General features: G+C 36.2%; 1 protein-coding gene across 1 annotated transcript in view; it reads right to left on the reverse strand.

The window, feature by feature from the left end:
* Positions 1-18,865, reverse strand: part of LOC150088471 (uncharacterized) — a 410,148-nt gene that overhangs the window by 33,031 nt on the left and 358,252 nt on the right. The window contains exon 12 of the mRNA XM_090369533.1: positions 18,600-18,808. Coding sequence (XP_090225659.1) covers positions 18,600-18,808 — 209 coding nt within the window. The remainder of the gene's footprint in view (positions 1-18,599; positions 18,809-18,865) is intronic.

Below are 18,865 nucleotides of genomic sequence, written 5' to 3' on the forward strand. Positions count from 1 at the left end.
GGAAATTAGGTGGTAGGACCTGCCAGAGTAAATAACTATAATACTGGTGTACTTGGTTAGCCTCCACGGGGCAGAATGTGGACAACGTTGGGTTCCCATTAGGGGCCCAGCGGCTAAATAACCAGAGGAACAACGGTACGCGACACTACACATGTACAAAATCCACACACCTTTAAACTTCTGGCATTGACAGTGTTCTGTTTCACACCCATAATGTACACTACGCGGAGATGGGGGAAACCCCTGGTGCCGTTTGACATTAAACACACACTCCACTCCACTCCACTCTGAAATCCACTGCTGTAATTCAGTGTTTTTCAACCTTCTACTTCTGGCGACGTCTTTTTGAGCAAACCCCCTTGCCCATCTTATTGGGAATAAGTTTAGCACCTTAATTTTGAGTTTATATTTCATTGCATTAGGTTGGGAAGTGCCGGTCAGCCTTCAGAACCGCTAGCGGATAGTGTGACCCATTGGCTAAGAACTGTAAAAAATTTCTTTCAGGTTACTGCAAATGTGACCAATTTAGCGATAGCCATATCGGTAATAAGACATCTCGCACAATCCTAATATGGTCATCGTTTTAACAACAGGATAATTCTTTGCTTATTGCAACTACATGATAATTCACTGCTTATTACTTCTTTTACTAGTCTCCAGCTGTACTGCTTTTTTAGACAGAGCAAGCATTTTCGGCGTAGAAAAACATCTGATCATGATGTACAATCGCATACAAAGAAATAATCGAATTTCGTAGTAGTAAATAATAATATAATAAAATCCTTTATCTGCAAATAAATACAATACAATTATGGAAGTGAGTATAAATAAGTCAAATGTCGACAAACGTATGAAAAATAAGTGGGGTCACAGATCGGAAGCTCTGTTGATCTTGTGTTAATTTTTGTCACACACAAAAAAGCAACGTTATACCAGGTGTTGCAGCTTAAGTTGCTGCAATGATACATTTCAGTTTAATAATTAAAGTATTATGTACTAAAAATAAAACGTTTTGTGACTCAACGAAGTATAGATTTCACATATCAGTAAATTGCTTTCGACCATGACCTATATTCTAAAATAAGAATTTAATTTCCTGGAGAAATAACCAGACGTTCACGATATATTTATGAAAACACTGCGTTTTTTTCTCTCTCAAATAAAGATTAAACGAAAAGTAAAAACATACCTTTCATTATTTTACATTTTATAGTAGTTCGTCCTGATTTCGATAACTATATCGGCGATTGACCATGCAATAAGACAGTGGTCGGCAACCAGTGGTCCGCAGAGTAATTTGAATATATTTGCAATTTTCGTGTTTATTAAAATGTTTCATTATATTCTGATTCTACTTTTTTGCAATTTTCGCCTTATTACGTTGCATGTTTATAAAAGGCCCAGTGCAATACCCAGTATTAGCGATGCTTTTATTGTAAAAAAATATAGAAAGATATTTCTATTTCTTATCAATTGGTGAAAAAAGAAAAAACTACTTTGACATCTATCCTTGTCTACGCTCAGGGCAAGATCTGCGCCGCGATAAACAACCCTGCTCAGCACTGTCAGCAGTCAATTTGCTCCGCGAATAACGATTCTAGTCTGATTGTTTCGTTTTGTTGGGCTTATTCAAGAAGCGAATTTTCTTCAACGCTATACGGGCGTTGATTCAATACGATATTCTTCTTAGGTAAGTGACCAGTGATATTTTTATTTTAACTGTGCACAGTGTGATATTTAATGGCATCAAAAGGCTTGAGTTTGATAACTATCTTATTTCTTGTTGGATTTTAGATTCGAATAAAATAACCCCAATGAGTGAGAAAAAACAAGCAAGCATTTTGCACTTCTTAGGTAATACTGTACATCGCGTTGTCACGAGTTGGTTAATGAATCAGTCTCCGCAGCCACAGCAAGGCATCATCAGGAAGGACATTAGAAATGGAGGCAGAGAGAAGAAAAAGTTCAAAGTTTCAAGAAAATATGATGCGGACTACTTGAAGTTTGGATTTATTCAAGAACCTGGAAGTGAACTGGATCCACGGCCGCTTTGTATTATATGTTCTGAGCGTTTATCCAATGATGCCATGAAACCTTCGAAACTCGGCAGGCACTTGCAGTCGAAACACTCAGATTTAGCTAAAAAGCCAGTTGAATACTTCCACAGGATGCGTGAAAATTTGAAAAAGCAAAAAAGTTCATTAGCAACAATGACTGTTGAAGATAAGTCCCTAGTAAAATCTTATTTGATAGCACTTCAAATCGCGAGATGTAAAAAGCCGTATACGATTGGAGAAGAATTAATTAAGCCTTGCTTGTTACAAGCCTGTGAAGAGGTTTTGGGGAAACAGGCTGTCCAGCAACTGAAAGGAATTCCTATGTCCGCTTACATTGTGAAGCGCAGAATTGAAGACATGGCCGAAGATATTGAAAATAAGTAATTGGACTTGTGAAAAATTCTACGTTTTATTCAATTCAACTAGACGAATGAACAGACATAACTAACAAGGCAGTTCTTCTTTGTTTTGTGAGGTTTGATTGCCAAGGAGAATTAAAGGAAGAACTCCTCTGTTCGCTAATCTTGTCGGGTAGAAGAACTGGCTCTCAAATTTTCAATGCACTTAATAGTTATTTCCAGAAACGCAGTATTGAATGGAAGAAATGTGTTGGGATATGCACAGACGGTGCCGCAAGCATCACTGGACATCGTTCAGGAGTTGTTGCAAAAGTGAAAGAGGTTGGACACCCAGACATCTTGTTTACTCATTGTATTATACATCATGAGCAACTTGTGGCAAAAAGATTATCTCCAGAACTGCACGAAGTACTCTCTGATGTAATTAAAATTGTAAACGAAATTCTCCGCAAAGCGCCCAATTCTCGAATATTTGAGGCACTTTGTGAAGAAATGGGCTCTCAGCATACTCATGTTCTTCTTCACACAGGTGAGATGGCAGTCGAGGGGCAAAGTACTAACCCGATAGTTCGACCTGCGCCAAGAAGTGAAGTTATTCTTCCAGCAACAAAATAATAATTTTGAGGTTCCATGATCTCTTGTCCGACAATGATTGACTAGCCATGCTTGCATACCTGGCAGATATTTTTTTCTGCGTTAAACGAGCTGAACACGTCGTCCTTGCAAGGACAGCTTATGGATGTGTTCACACTGCGAGGCAAAATGGATGCATTTCAAAGGAAGATATTGCTGTGGCAAACGCGGTTGGCTGAAGAAGATCTGCAAATGTTCCCAAATTTTGATGATTATATGAAACAGGAGGATGTCAACCGACAGGTAATAACTCTTGTTCAATTGCACTTACAGTCGCTCACTGACTATTTTGGTCGTTATTACCCAAAGGAAGAGGACCCCAGACACGGAAATACGTGGATAATAGAACCATTTTCGGCGAAAATCGAGGATAGCAATTTGAACATGAAAGAAAAAGAAAGCCTAATCGATCTATCATCCGACGACAGTCTCAAAGGTAAATTCCACTCGTCCCTAACAAGATCTCATTTTTGGTTTTCCGTAAAAAGTGAGTACCGAGTGCTGAGTGAAAAGGCCATCAAAATTTTAATTCCATTCGCAACTACATATGTTTCATCAGTTACGGCAATTAAAAACAAGTACCGCTGTCGGCTAGAAATACAAACAGCTCTTCGTGTTGCAGTAACGTCATTGGAGCCAAGAATCCAACAAATGTCACCCTGATTATTTTGCTATCATTAATAATTTATACACCTCTATGTCGAGGCTCACTCGATATTTGATAGTTGTTAATATTAATTGTTTCTGTTAATTCTTTTTTAATAAAATGAAATTAATTTTTTTTTGCATTTTTCATAATGAATATATCTGCATTTATTTATTATATTTTTTTATCTTTATAAGGCCATTATATTATTAATTATATTAACATTAATGATATCCAATTTTTTTCAAATAACTTGGAGTGCAAAAACAAGTGTAAGTACCATTTCATATTTAGAATGTTACTTTTATGGAAAAAATCATGGTAGTGGTCCGCGGGATTCAAAATTTTGAGTTTAGTGGTCCGTGAGGTCCGAAAGGTTGGCGACCGCTGCAATAAGAGATATCAAGGATGCAAGGTTACATTAGGAGAGATCTTCTGATAGTGCCATAAAAAGGCAGTTTCTATTCACATCCTAACGCCATAAAATCAAAGAGCGTTACCCCCCTCCCCTATTTCAAAGTAAACTTCCTTTCTTTGTGTACTTTCCAATACTGCCAGAAATCACGCAAGCTAACTTGCCACAGGCCACGGTGATATTTCAGCTATACGAGTCATGGCATGATTATTACATACGGAGCTACCAGGCATATCCGGCGTCGATACAAGAAGTTATTACAATTTATGAGTAACAGATCTTTCATTGGCTTATTAGTGACTGACATGGCATATGGGCTTTATTATTTGTTAATGCCTGTTTATATTACTAATATACAGGTATCCCTCGTCAACCGCGGAGAATATTTTTGTAAAGTACCGCGTTTGGCAAGGCTTAGGTCCTTTATATAAAATGGAGTGGAAAACAATTATGCCAATAAAATGAAAAGAGGAATTTTCATTTCCATTTATACAACATAAAAAAGATAATACAGTACTTGGTTTTTATTGAAAATAGAATAAGAAAATAAGTTAACACATTATGGGCGCAATTATTCACACACATTCACTTTCAGCACTTTTTGAACATTCAGAGGACACAATGGGTAAAATAAATGTTAATTTTCATTACCGCACAGAAAACACGGTAGTCTTCGACGCTATGCAAACAAGTCCAAAATGTGTTGAGAAGAAATGTAAACGTTGGTCAGAAACACGAAAATGTACAGAAAGGTGGCGAAACATTCACGCGAAGCAGCGTATATAAATCTTTATTTGTCTTACCAAAGGGGAAACGGTTACTGACTAGAGGACCGTGGTCTGATAAGAAAAGCCAACATTTTTTTTTTATGGGTCCCGAGTTCTGAACGAATCTGAGTGAATAATATGCACATAAGTACTAATTATTTTAATTTCGCATTTTTGACGTGGGCCATTTAAAAATAAAATCGATCATAAATTATACTGAATGCATTTTGCTTCGTGTTCTGTAACGAAGGGAAATAAATGGGATCTTTACAGCGATGAGTTACATATTTTCTAATACACACAACGAAGAAAATTAATTGGTGGCTCCTGGTATACGAGTACGGTACCAATAATAAACACTCTCCCTCTGCACCACGCACTAGCAAGTGGGTTTACTGAGGGTGCACTGGCGGCCGAAGTCACTGCTCAAAGTTACCAAGTACGAGGGGTGGGGGCGGAAGAACGCAATCAGTGTTTGTCCAGGGCTAGCGACACCCATTTTTAGGGCTTATAAATGTGTGTACCAGGATCCGCCCCAGATGACCTAAATCCGGCACTGTCCCATAGAACCTACCCATGTAATATTTTCAGTTCAAATCTTACCTTAATAATGGTTGTTACACGGTCCACTTTGAATATTTCGCCCGAGGATATCATGACTGAGCTGGAAATGGCCGCAGGTGTTTAAGATGCGAGTCATGAGTTCGTTGCTTATATTGCCTGTGGCATGTATTCAAAGGTCAGTCTAAGAGATCAACTAAGCTCAAGTGCCAATTCTTTTCTTTTATCCTAATGTAAGGAGTGTACCAATCTCAGTTTAAAACTTGGTGCATTATTAGATGAATATGAGTCACTGAAGAAATGAGTGCTTGTCCTAGAGACAAATAAAACTGGGAACTAGTCAGGGACCCAAGTATCCAGTGACATGCCAAGTGATGTGACCCTGATTTGGGCCTCAGAAGAAGACAGTCAAGTGCATATTGCTCTGGTTCAAGAGGATTGTTTTATTGGGAGACTTTGTCAGGGAAACTAGTAAAATTATTTGTAGTAAGGATAGATGAACCAGGGTGTGTTTGAGAGGAGCAACAATTTATGATGTTACTAACAGATTGTCAGATTTTAAGGGCAGAAAGAGAATTACACTAGCAAACAAAAAATATTTTTTTCTCATACCTGCGCAATAAAAATATGTGATTCTGGAGGAAATAAATGCACTGATTTCAAAAATCGCCATAAAAAGTCTTTATCACGTCTACATCAAAAGGTGTACCAATGTTCAGTGCCGAAATAAAGGGATATATGCATATAATTCAAGTTTGTAATACAAGTGTAAAAAACATTATACATTCTATTATATTAGGAGGATAGATTTACAACCCTGAGAACATGTCACAATCAGTTAATACTTGGAAAACCTTGGAATAGCCTACAAAAATCATCACCAAAAACGCTAAGCATGCTCTCTTCAAATTGTAAATTGTTGCATCGGAATTTGAATCTAAGAACCATAGGTAGAAGTCAGATTATGTTAATCACAAGAAAATCGAAGCCAGAATCGACTGCTAAAATTAAGAGAATTAGCTTATATCTGTTAAAATAAATCAGTATGTCATACATTACTGGATAGATTATGCAAAATTGGCATATTTTGGTAAAATGTAACTCCCTCTATATTTAATAACTGTGACGCGATGTGAAACTATCATGGTGATTTTTGAAATCTATGCATAAAAACTGGTTAAAAACAGCATTTAAGTTCTTGGAGGTAAAAATCATATTGGCTAGTGTTATTATTCATGTGGGGGAATAATGATATTAAGTAGACACAAATAGTTTGTGTCTACTTATTGATTTTTTGGTTTTTGGTGATTAATTGAATAAATACAGGAACATGCTGAAAAAATACTGAAATGAGGTCAGAATGTGTACAGATATGCAATTTTGCCCACACATAGGAGAGATTATATGCTAAAGCCTTGTAGATTAATTCAAGACCTTTAGGCCTGCAGGGCTTTTTGGGAGGGGGAATTTTATCAGTACAGTATAGCACACACCTATAGGTAGAAGGAATGTATTTTGTTGAGATGGGATTCATTTGAACAAAGGTGGTGGTGTGCAATGGTTTTTGAAAGTATTAATGAGGATACCTTAAGGGTTCAGAGAAACTGCTAGTTAGGAAGGACAGAGATAATACGTGTTTATCTGATAATGTGTAAAAGTAATCCTTTCACATATCTCAAAGCATCATTCTTGTTTGCAGTAGAAACAACCAATATTAGCAAGAGGACCCGAAGGTAGTGACGTTTCAAACAAAAAGAAAGCTTATGCTAAGGAAACAAGCTTAGAGGTCATATGGGGAAGCCCAGAATTTAGTTTCACCTTAAGCTAAGCAGTTTTCAATCACATAATTCATGAAGCTGATTTCTACTTTTTCTGCATCAATTTCCATTGTGTCGGGCTGTTCCACGAAGCCTTGTATATAGTCTTTTTTTTTAATTACTGGCAAGTTTATACATATAATTTATATTACTAATTTTTCCTAATTGTTATTTAAAAATTACATTTCTGCATTTTACCAAATTGCATGTTATGTTGCTTCCCCTTCATCATTTTAAGTAACTGCTATTTTCAATTTTCCTGATCATGAGGTTGGTCTTTTGTTGGTCACCGACTGACTCAAAGTGACTGGTGAGGAATATGTGTAGCTAATAAAAAAAAAGTAAGGGCCTCCCTGTAACTGCCCTTGTATGCAATTATACTAATAGTTGCTATTCTAAAAAAAACAAACTTTACCATGATTTCAAAAATTAAAAAAGGAAAATAAGGACTGTGTTTTCAAGACTTCAATGGAGGTATGGTGGCTTTGCTTCAGCCCCCTGTCTGGAAAGATCTATGTTCAATTTCCATTGAAGACAGGAGGAATTTCTAAAGGCTTCAGCAATCAGGGATGACTTAAATCTCAAGAGCAGATACATATGGGTCCCATGGAATCTAATTTGTTCACTTATTTATTACAACACATAACAAGTGACTCCTAATAACAACATGTTGATATCACAAAAGAATAATAAAATACAATACATACAAATAAAGTACATTGAGTCCTAGCTGACACTAGCCCAAACAGATCTCTGAGTAGGATGCTTCCTTTAGCAGGCTGAGAGAGATAAATACTATGGCTGAGTCCCATGGAATCTAATTTGTTCATTTAGGGACTCACATCTGGTGAGTATGGGCTTAGCACACCCAGGGTCCTGAGCTGGATATCACCATTCTTCTCTTTCTTGGTGATTCCTTTCTACTTCTGACTGACTCTCTCTTTCAGGGTAACTCGGAATTTTTTTTTTGGCTGGTGTAGCATAAGCCTCAGGCTTCCTTGCACCAATATGGCTAATAATAATAATAATAATAATCATAATGCAGAGGGAGCATAAAAATTCATATAAGTGTTTCTAGGTCTATCTAAAAAAAAAAAAAACAACTCAAAAATCTGGTTGTTATGCCCCTCCCCTTACGATGATATCTGGATATGATAGTGAGAATAGTGATCAAGTTCAGAAATAAAATGATAAATAAATAAAACATACTATTCTATATTATATAAAAACAACAAAGTAATTAAAAAATGAACAATAAAGATGGGAATTAAATTAGGTTTAAAAGAAGAGGTTCCTTAACTGGTCATACAGGAAGGTCAATGGAAACTCCAGCAAAAACAGCTGATGACATATTTTCTTCAGCGATTTCTGCTGGGCTTTCTAAGGACTGAACAAATATTTCTCAATGATATTTAGTTGAAAGCAAGCTTAAATCTCTGGAAAATGTTAGTCAGATTGCTATAAAATAAGTGATATAATTATCAACGAGAATCATTTGTTAGAAAAGCTATTGAGTTAGGCACAAAGTTCTAGAGGAGGCTGGTATATATTCAGTTATAATTAAAAAGGCTGCATGAGAGTATATCAGATTGTTGGATATATTAATATGAGAACATCATTAGACTCCACTGACTGGAGAAGTGCCAATGTCTCCCCAACATGAATAGATCCATGCATGGGTTTGTTAAAAGGAGGTGATGCCTGACCAATAGGGTAAATTACCACGATATAATCATTAAACAGGCAGATGCAGATACAATTCTGACATTGCAGAATTGTTATTGAACCTAACTACTGTATAACACGGTAGTTAGGTTCCTATAAAATCTCACGTAGGGCAAAACCATGTTATACAGGACTATGAACCAATACAAAAACGGGTTTTACGTTCCAAAAGCTAACAAAAATACAGTTTTTTTTTTTTATAACTATCGGAAACTTAATTTTTATTAAAAATACTAATAAGTGAACAAACATCTTACAAACCACGTTACATAATATGTCAATTAACGTATGTTCATTTAATTTTCTTCTTCTTCATTGCTGCTAAGCACAATCAAATGAAAATGTTTTCTCTGTTTCAGAACATCACCTTCTGAACTTTCTTCTGCAGATCTAGATTTCATGTCTCTTCTGCTCTCTTTAAAATATCATTATTCTGGGACTGTCTGCTTTTGCTTGATAGATCATTGTAAATTGCATGGTATGGACCTAAGCATTTTTGAAGTTCCCTTTTGAACTTTGTGTTTCTTCCAGTCAAAGGATCTGCATTCAAAAAAATAAGATTCTAATTGCTCGGCTAAGTTTATGCCTTCCCATATGCTTTTTAATGGAAAATTTGGACCTTTCAATTTATCTGTGATATCATCCTCTGAATTGATTTGGTTTACCTCTGATGCCATTTCCACAAAATCTGCTTTGCTAGCCTCTTTTTCTACCAGTAATTCATGAACGTCTACAGTAGTCATATCATCAAAACCTTCCCCTCCTATTGACTTAGCAAGTTCTACTATTGCACCAATTCTGTTTCTGCTGGTTGGACCATATTTCCTGAATGAACTGACTCTGGCCATACATTTTTGCAACATGCATGCGTTGGCGGTTTTACTTCTTTGAGCGATAAAGCTATGATTACGATACAGTCCACAATTGAAAAAATGTTTCCATGCCTCCATCACTTCAATAGATTTGGATTAAATTTTTTTCAAAATCCATTGTAACGATTTTCTGATGTAATGAGTTTTGAAGGTAGATATAATGCCTTGATCTAATGAATGAATGAATTAAAGAAGTTGTATTAGTGGCAGGAACATTACTTCAGCATTTTGGATGAGTTAAATCTTTTGGATGGCCTGGCACGTTATCCGATAGTAATAAAACTTTGAAATTTAGATTTTATCGCTTTAAATAGTTTTCCACAGCTGGCACAAAACAATTTAAAATCCATTCTTTAAATAAACTGGCAGTTACCCAAATTATGCCTAATTTCCTTAGCCATAATTTAGGGCTAGCATTTCAACCTTAAAAGTTACAAACTGCACACTTCGAAGTCGCAAATTTTTATGGTCTCAAACAAGCTATTTATTGTTATTTGGTTTTTTTTAGGAGCATTAGCAACTAAGGCCATATTGCTCCGGGATATGCGGTGGTCATTTCCTGACCTTTCCGCATCCTCCGTATTTGGTGGTGACGGGCTCTAACCCCGGTCTAATCAAGAAGCGTGTGCTACGCACTGTTGCTCCTTCCCACCTGGCTACGGAGGCGCCCCCTCAAACAAGCACCAGTTTAATAACACAGAACCTAACACTAGGATTTCCCAACAAAATAAAATATGAGGATTTCTCAATAATTTTTAATTTTTTTTTTTTTTGCATAATGACTAGCAAGTTAACAGTGGGAATTCACAAAAAGAATGCAAATATTGAAAAGTTGTAGCCAACATAATAGCAGGCTTTTCCCCATACAAAGCTCAAAAATACTGTGTTATGTATGGTTGCTGCAATTCTCTAAACGTGCTACAGTGAAACCATGTTGTGCAAGGACTGCCGCAATTTATCAATCGTGATAGAGTGAAACCATGTTGTTGGAGTACCATGTTACATGGGGGGTTGCCTGTATATAGGGTGATTCACTACCAGTGCGACAAACTTGCAGGAGGTGTAGGGGGCACAAAGACGAATCGGAATCACTAGCATTGCAGGGTCCGAAATGCCTTCATCATGCGGTAGAGGACGTTGAACGGGAGGTCACGTGAATAGCGATCCCGCTGGAAGTCAGCATTTGTGAACAGTTTCTGTTGAAGAAACCAAGTAGCAAAAGTCCTCCAGAGTGGATAACCCACAGGCTCCAATGGTTGGATGCGTTGCAGATGGTATGAACTCATTTGGTTTGTTGACAGTATCCTCCAAACAGGGGATTGGGAAATACCCAATCGTTGGCCTATCGCTCGAGTACTCATACTCGGATTGCCTTCTGCAAGATGGAGGACACTCTCCTCATTGTCTGGCGTTCTCATCAATTGCTCTCGATTCATGGTACCTCTCATGAAACAACCAGTCTCACGTAACCTTCTGTGCACACGTGCGAAAATCGTATGATGAGGAGCACGCCTGTGCGGAAACGTTCCTGGTGCAGAGCGGCGCGTCCGTTACAGTCCGCAGCTCCATACGCGAGGTGCATGTCGGCCAGTTCAATGTTTGAATACTCGTCCATCCTACTGCCTCGGGAACCGGTTCACAAATGCTGACTTCCAGCGGGATCGCTGTTCACGCGACCTCCCGTTCAACGTCCTCTACCGCATGACGAAGGCATTTCGGACCCTGCAATGCTATGTGATTCCAATTCGTCTTTGTGCCCCCTACACCTCCTGCAAGTTTGTCGCACTGGTAGTGAATCACCCTGTATACATAGGCTTTAGTAAATCTTTTAATGCTGTGCCTTGTGGAAAGCTGCTATATAAACTTGAACAAACTGAGTTTACTGGTAAGATTCTATGCTGGATCATGAACTGGCCAAAAGATAAGAGACAGAGGGTTTTCTTAAATGGTCAGTCTTCATAGTGGACTAGTGTGATAAGTGGGGTCCCTCAGAGTTTGGTGTCTAATTTTCATAAATGATAATGTCGAGGGTATCAAAGGTAGGCTGTTAAAGTTTGCTGATGGTTTGAAGGTGGGAAGGGTGTTTAAAATTTGAGTCAATCTGATAAGATTGTTCAGAATCACCACTACTACAGCTGCAGAAAAATCACTCAGGAGGTCCAGAGCCATTCAAGAGACTGTCAGCGTAATTAACATATGCAAGGCAATGCTTTACAATGAACCATACTTGCAGAAATGGATGCTAGAGTGATGAATCACAGTATATACTGTTTCATTCTGACAGAAGAATCGAGATCTGATGACAATGAGAAGAATGCTTCGATATAGACTGCATCATCCATATTGGTAAGCACAAAGTGTCGTTATTAAATAATGAGACTCTGCATTCAGTCACTACACACCAATTATCACCTGTGGAACAAAGGCAAGTCACATTCCAACATGCTCATACGCTTTGAGTAAGACAGGTTTTCATTACCTTGTGTTTTCACAGTTTTACAAAAAAATGACAGACAAAAGAATCAAACAATGGATTAACTTCAAATTTTTACCAAAACTAAATAAAACACCAACTAAAAGTTATGAAGAAGATAACTACGTCAATCGCTCATATATTTGAATGCCATAAAAGATTTTTTGAAGGAAGAGAGAATGTGAAGATGGTGAATCACCAGGCCATTAATTAGAAGTGATTGTTATTTAAGCATTACAATGGTTGTATTAGAACTCAATATGGACAAAGAAACAGAAAAATTTTAACTGAAAATTTAGGTAAGAGAAAAGTGTGCACCAAGATGGTGCCAAAATTTTGAATGAAGATCAAAGAATGAGAAGACGCCCAAGTTTATGAAGATGCTTTGAAGAAAATTGAAGATACATTCTGAGTACTGTAATTACATGCAAAGAATTTTGGCTGTTCCATAACCCCCCCCCCCCCCACGCCCAAAAAGCAAGAATGTCAAAATCAAAAATGAAATCCATGCTTCTTGTTTTCTTTGATATTAAAGGAATTATGGCTGAATACATCCCACCAAATCATATTGTCAATCGAACATACTACACCAGTTTTGACAAGGCTGTGTGAAAACATTCGAAGGAAAAGACTGAAATTTTGGAAGGATGGCTAGATGCTCCATCAAGACAATTCTCCAGTACACAATATGCTCTCCGTTCACCAGTTTCTGGCCAAATAACAAATCCCTGTGTGTGAACATGCACTCTATTCACCAGACCTAGTCCATTGTGACTTGTTTTTTTTTCTCTTCCCTAAACTGAAATGTGTACATAAGGGAACCCATTTTCAGTTCATTGAAAAAAAAAAAAAAAAAAAAAAAACTTAAGCGTTAAAAGAGCTTACAGAAGATGATTTGCAGAAATGTTACTGTGCTTGCTTGGAAGAAACATATAGAACAGTGAGCACAAGCCCAAGACAATTTTGAAAGGGATAACTTGTAGGGTACAAAATATTTCATTACATTTATTTTATTGCAACAATATTATTTAAATAGACACATCTCGTAATAGGGTAGAAGTTTCATGGGTTAGAGATGTTTTTAAATGGTATAGCAGTGGACCACTGACTGTATAATATTTTGTAGACAGTACAGTACCTGTACTGTCTACACGACACAATGAAAAGATTTCTTCTATAATGTTATTCTAGACTAGGCATTGGCTACCCTATGCACGCACGCATGCACACACCACCACCAGTGGCACATTGAAATTTTTCTACAGAACCTTGGTGGTAGGGTTACTAACTTTTAAATATCCTTAAAGTAAAATACAAATTTTTTTTATGTATATAAAATATACTTTTAATATATTTTATATACATTATGCATGTAAAATACTATATCATTTTTGTTGGAAATTGGCTGGAAATTCTGCCTTCAGCTCCAATATCATTTAAGTGATATGGCTCCTAGTTTAGTAAAATAAAATTTCCAAAAATGGGCAGTTAAAAATAATCTGTAGAAATGTGATGTTTGTTTTAACTCTGGATAAAAGCACAGACAAATGATGTTGCTTATTTGCCATTAGTAGCAGAATTCTACTTGCCAAAATGGCAAGTATAGTTGAGGAAGCATATGGAGGTTTTTGGTGTATGGAACTATGAAAGATATTCTTGAGAGTACCTCTAAATTCAAAAATGATTAAAAAAAAGTTCTGTGACTTCTTATGGTGTACCAACAATGAAAGGAGAAAATAGTGGATTCAGTGAACTTTCATGTAAGGAATTAAGCAGATCTATTGTAGCATTTCACTGCACAATTCATCGAGAAAATTTATGCTCCAAATTTTTTTTTCAAATATTCTTAATGAAAATGTCAACTATAGTAAAAATTATTAATAAAATAGTATCTCCTTATTTGTGAGTTAAAAGATGATTCAGAGTTCTCTCTTAGAAGAGATGGAATCAAAATATGACGGGAGGCCTTAAAATACAGCATAAAGTTTAATGAACAAATAGAGCAATTTTTTTGAAAATGACTTTCCTCAAAATGAAAAACAAATAATGGCTTTGAATTTAGCAATATTTGCCTTTTGCCCTGCTTCTTGCAAGGCAAAACGCTAAATTTGCAAAACACTGCAAAAGGCAAACACTGCTAAATGATGGGATGTCATTTTCAAATGAATTACAGCTATCTGAAAATGCCCTTCAGGCACATACTCTAAAGTACTTTTCAAATGTTAAAATATCATTTGCAAGTGCCAAGAAAAGAAAACAGAACAGAAGATAAAATGTTCATGCAGTTATGTTGAAGCAAAGTTTTCCAGGTGATTTTAAGATCTTCAAGCTCTCATGTTCAAATATATTTTTAATCCTAAGAAAGAAATTGAAGATAACTTAGAAGAACTGCTGGTTTCTTGGATCTCAATCTTTGAAAATAGAGTTAACAGATTTTCAAAGTAGCAGCTTATGAGTAGAGAAGTTTAGTAAAATAAAAAATAAAATTTCCAAAAAATGAAAATCAATACTTGGCTTAGCTATCATCCAAATTTTCAGCAACAAAGAAAGTAATATTTTCTCTTTTGTCTGCATTTGGAATAAGTTATTTTTGTGAGCAACTTTCTTTACTAAAGAATACATTCAATCTGCAACTGGTTGAATAGAAAATTCCAGAACTTACCTTTGTTTCCAGACATCCAATTATCAACTGGATACAACATAACTGGCTTCAAGAATGCAAGATCAAGGAAGTAATCGAATTTTCCACATATTAATTTATGTTTTTACAATAATTAAAATTAATAAATTTATCAATATAAAGATATGAAAGTACTACTTTATTGCAATATTAATATATCAAATTGTTTATTTCTGTGTTCTCAATTGCCAAAATAGTCTTAAAATGGGGTGCTTTTTAATTATTTTGGATACATATGCACACCTTTCCAAATGGAACTCACAAGGGAAAAGGTTGTTGATCTCTTCTAGACAATGCTACCTTTCCTGTGCTGATGAATTTGAAATAACTTATACACTTAGTGGAGTTGAATTAAAAGTAGTGAAAGAAAGGAATTCCAATAAAGTCAGACATGAAGTTCTCCAAGTATAGTACACAGGTGGCATAGATGATTTACTGAACATTTGCTTGTAGAGACAGAAGGTCATAATACCCCTGTATAAGGCAACTGTAAGATCATACTTAGAATACTGTGTCCAAGTATGGAGACCACACCTAAAAAGATATTGTGCTTCTTGAAAGTGTCCAAAGATATGGTCAAAAAATTATAAACATCTTTACTTTTTTTTTTTGAAAGAATAACACCCCCCTGAGCTATTTATGTCTAACAACTAAATTGATTTCACCAACTTCTGGATTTGAATTCCAGAGAATTTCCTTAATTTCAACTTGCACAGCTTCTAACAGGGCGAACTGGATGCTCAATCGGTATCCACATCAATCTCGGGCCTGAGGAGAGCAAGGGAGGAGTACCCAGACTCCTGTCTCCCTCTGCGTCTTGCACTGTCAAGCATTGATTCTCAGATAATGAATCTATGATACTCACCTGCTCCTGGACATGACTGTTTTTTTTTTTAACTTGCCTATTTGTATTTGACAAAGACTTTGTTTTGTCTTCATGCAATTGTATATTTTGTATATTTAATCCTGTAAATGTCTCGGGTCGAGCATCCATGTACTCTTGTTTATTGTACATGCGTTCCTCGCACCTTAGTCTGTAAATATTCACACCCTTCTGGCACAGAGCTGTCCCGGGGTGACCCAAGGTTTCTTGGGAAATAAACTGATTTTAATAATAATAATAATAATAATAACTTCTGTATGCTAAAACTGGGCAACAGTAGCCAACAGATGCAAAAATCCCTTCCAATTTTCAAAAGTTATTTTTGTGCTGCCATATATAAAATTGTCTATTATTATTTATTAACAGAGATAAGGATGACAGCATTATTTGAAATGTAATGAAGTGTCTTTAATGCAGGCCTGTGTACTCTGTCAAGAAAATTTTAATTATCATTACATATTTATTGACAACATCAAGGAGAATTTCAACCATTATAGCTAGTTGTCACCTTGTGCACCTTTAACCTATGTATCTGTAACATTTCACATATGTTTGTGGAGTACATCATTATTTTTTCTCTTTTTTTTAACATGTTTGGAGTTTACTGTGTGTAACTGATGTTGGACAACTATGGACCTATTGTAGTCAGAATTGGTTTTTGGCATGTTGTTGACTTTTAAATCATTTAGCATTAGCAGAGGCATATGATGCAAGAAAGCAAGCTTATACAGCATTAGCCAAAAAAAAAAAAAAAAAACCCCTTCCCATTTCATCTATCCATTCATTCCAAATGTTTGTCTAGTTCTGCCTTGAATTTAAGCTGTCAACTTCCAGAATGACAGATGGAAGTTGGTTCCAACAATCAACTACCCGCTGGATAAAGGAAAATTTCCACACATCCATTCGACAACTGTCTTTCCTCAATTTCAGTTTATGGCCCCTCGTGTTTGTAATCTGAGCAAGAGGAAAAATCCCATCAGCATTGAGCCTGCTCGATCCATTCAAGGCCTTATACACCTCAATCAGATCGCCTTGCAAGTGCCTAGTCTCCATAAGCTGCAATTTGCAAAACTTAAGCCTTTCTTCATAAGAGCATCCCTTTGTTCCCCTCATTCTCTGTATCCATTCTAGCAACTCTACATTCTTTTTAAAATGAGGCTTCCAGACCTGCATGCAGTACTCAAGGTGTGACCTGACCATTGCCTTATACAAAGGGATAACACCTCCTTATCCCTGCTTGCAAAATTCCTGTATATCATTGACAAAATCCCATGACCTACTTGGGTAGCCTTCTGCCCTGGATATCAGCCTTCTGATATCCAGCTCAGAACCCTGCATGTGCCAAGCCCATACTCACCAGATGTGAGTTTTTCAGAATGATTGACACATTACTGGCAGGGACATCAAATTTTAAAACGATTTCTTTTTTTTTTCACACTGCAATCTACACTATTAAGCACTTCCACTTTTTGACACCACACTCAATGATTTCCTCTTAGACAATAAGGTTACTTGCACAGAAATTAAAACAAAGCTGAAATTAGGGATCACTTGTAGCTATCATGTAAACAATGACAGGTGAAATTTAGTGAAGGTGTGGATGACTCATTTCTTCGAAACAACAGATGAATTTTCGAGATAAAGGAAAATCACTCTCTCCTAATTCTCTAATAGGATGCTTACAGTAGAAAATAGGCTAATCAGAGCCAATGCTCGCTTCAGGAATATGCCTTAATCTTTGCCAATGGCTGTGGACAGCTGACCAGCAGGACTTCTCGGCATAGTTTATAAGTTGTATAGGTTTTACTTCTTTTTTGCCATTGCAGCCCCACTGCTGGGCAAAGGACCTGACCATTGGTTGGCCATGGTTTGCCAGTTTCCTCTTGCATGGTTTTATAGGTACCATTAAATTGTAAAATGTTTTAGTTCTCAATTCATGGAATTAAAGCCTTTAGCTATTAAAAGCCAAAGGGACTAATGTTTAATCCTTTTAGCTCTCAATTCATGCTTTCTACAGCATCAACTTTATTGCCTAAAGACCAGAGGTGCGAACAGTGCATACCCAGGTCTCTTGAAATTAGTTCTTTATACGAAAATTTTCTTCATTATACGGAAACTGTTTTCAGTGTAATGACCAAGAGTTTGCTACATAGAAAATTTTGCTATATGGAAGTTCATTAAAGAGAGGTCCGACTGTAGATCATCATTCAGCCATATTAATTTAGCCATGCAAATCAGTTACTGCACAATTTTTTTTATCTGCATTAATTTACATAATGGTGAATTTTTAGCCTTTGTTTTTTCTTTACAGTGAAATTTTTATGCATCATATCATATCTTTAGAAGTTATATGGATGAAATTTACTTTGCTTTTCTTTTCCTTTATTCATAATGATTTATATGAGTGGAATCATGATTTTATTATATTCATGTGACAGTTTTATTTCTTAAAATTAAATATTAAATAAAAAATATGCACATTTATTTGATGGAAAAAATAAAAGTAAAAAATTTTCAGTTAACTGAAACTAGAGATAACTGGAATTCTACTATGTGTGTGCATATTTTAAATTGCTTAAAATTCTACTTGTATTATATTTTGCTGTTCTTATAGCTAAATTAAAAATTTAACTATAAGAGCAGCAGAAACAGAAATATTAATAAATTCTTCTGTTTATATATAATAAATTTTATAAAGAGAACCACTTTACACTTTGTGTTGTTCACTGGACTGGATATTGGCTGAAATCTCTTCCTGCTGACACTGTAAATTTTGGATATCATTGTCCAATTTGGTAAGGTCCTCCGACAAAGACTTCCATGCTTCACCTCCTTCAAGTGAGTCTTCTAAATCATGAGCTAGATCCCACAGTTCATCCAGCTGTATTGCCAAATTTGACTGACAATTTTTACTAACTGCCTATAGAGAATGACAAATAGTTACTAGTTTATCCTGCACAATGAAATAAATGCAAGA

The sequence above is a fragment of the Mastigoproctus giganteus genome, chromosome 3, assembly GCF_048544385.1.
Source record: "Mastigoproctus giganteus isolate SK-2022 chromosome 3, ASM4854438v1, whole genome shotgun sequence".
NCBI classification, from domain to species: domain Eukaryota; kingdom Metazoa; phylum Arthropoda; class Arachnida; order Uropygi; family Thelyphonidae; genus Mastigoproctus; species Mastigoproctus giganteus.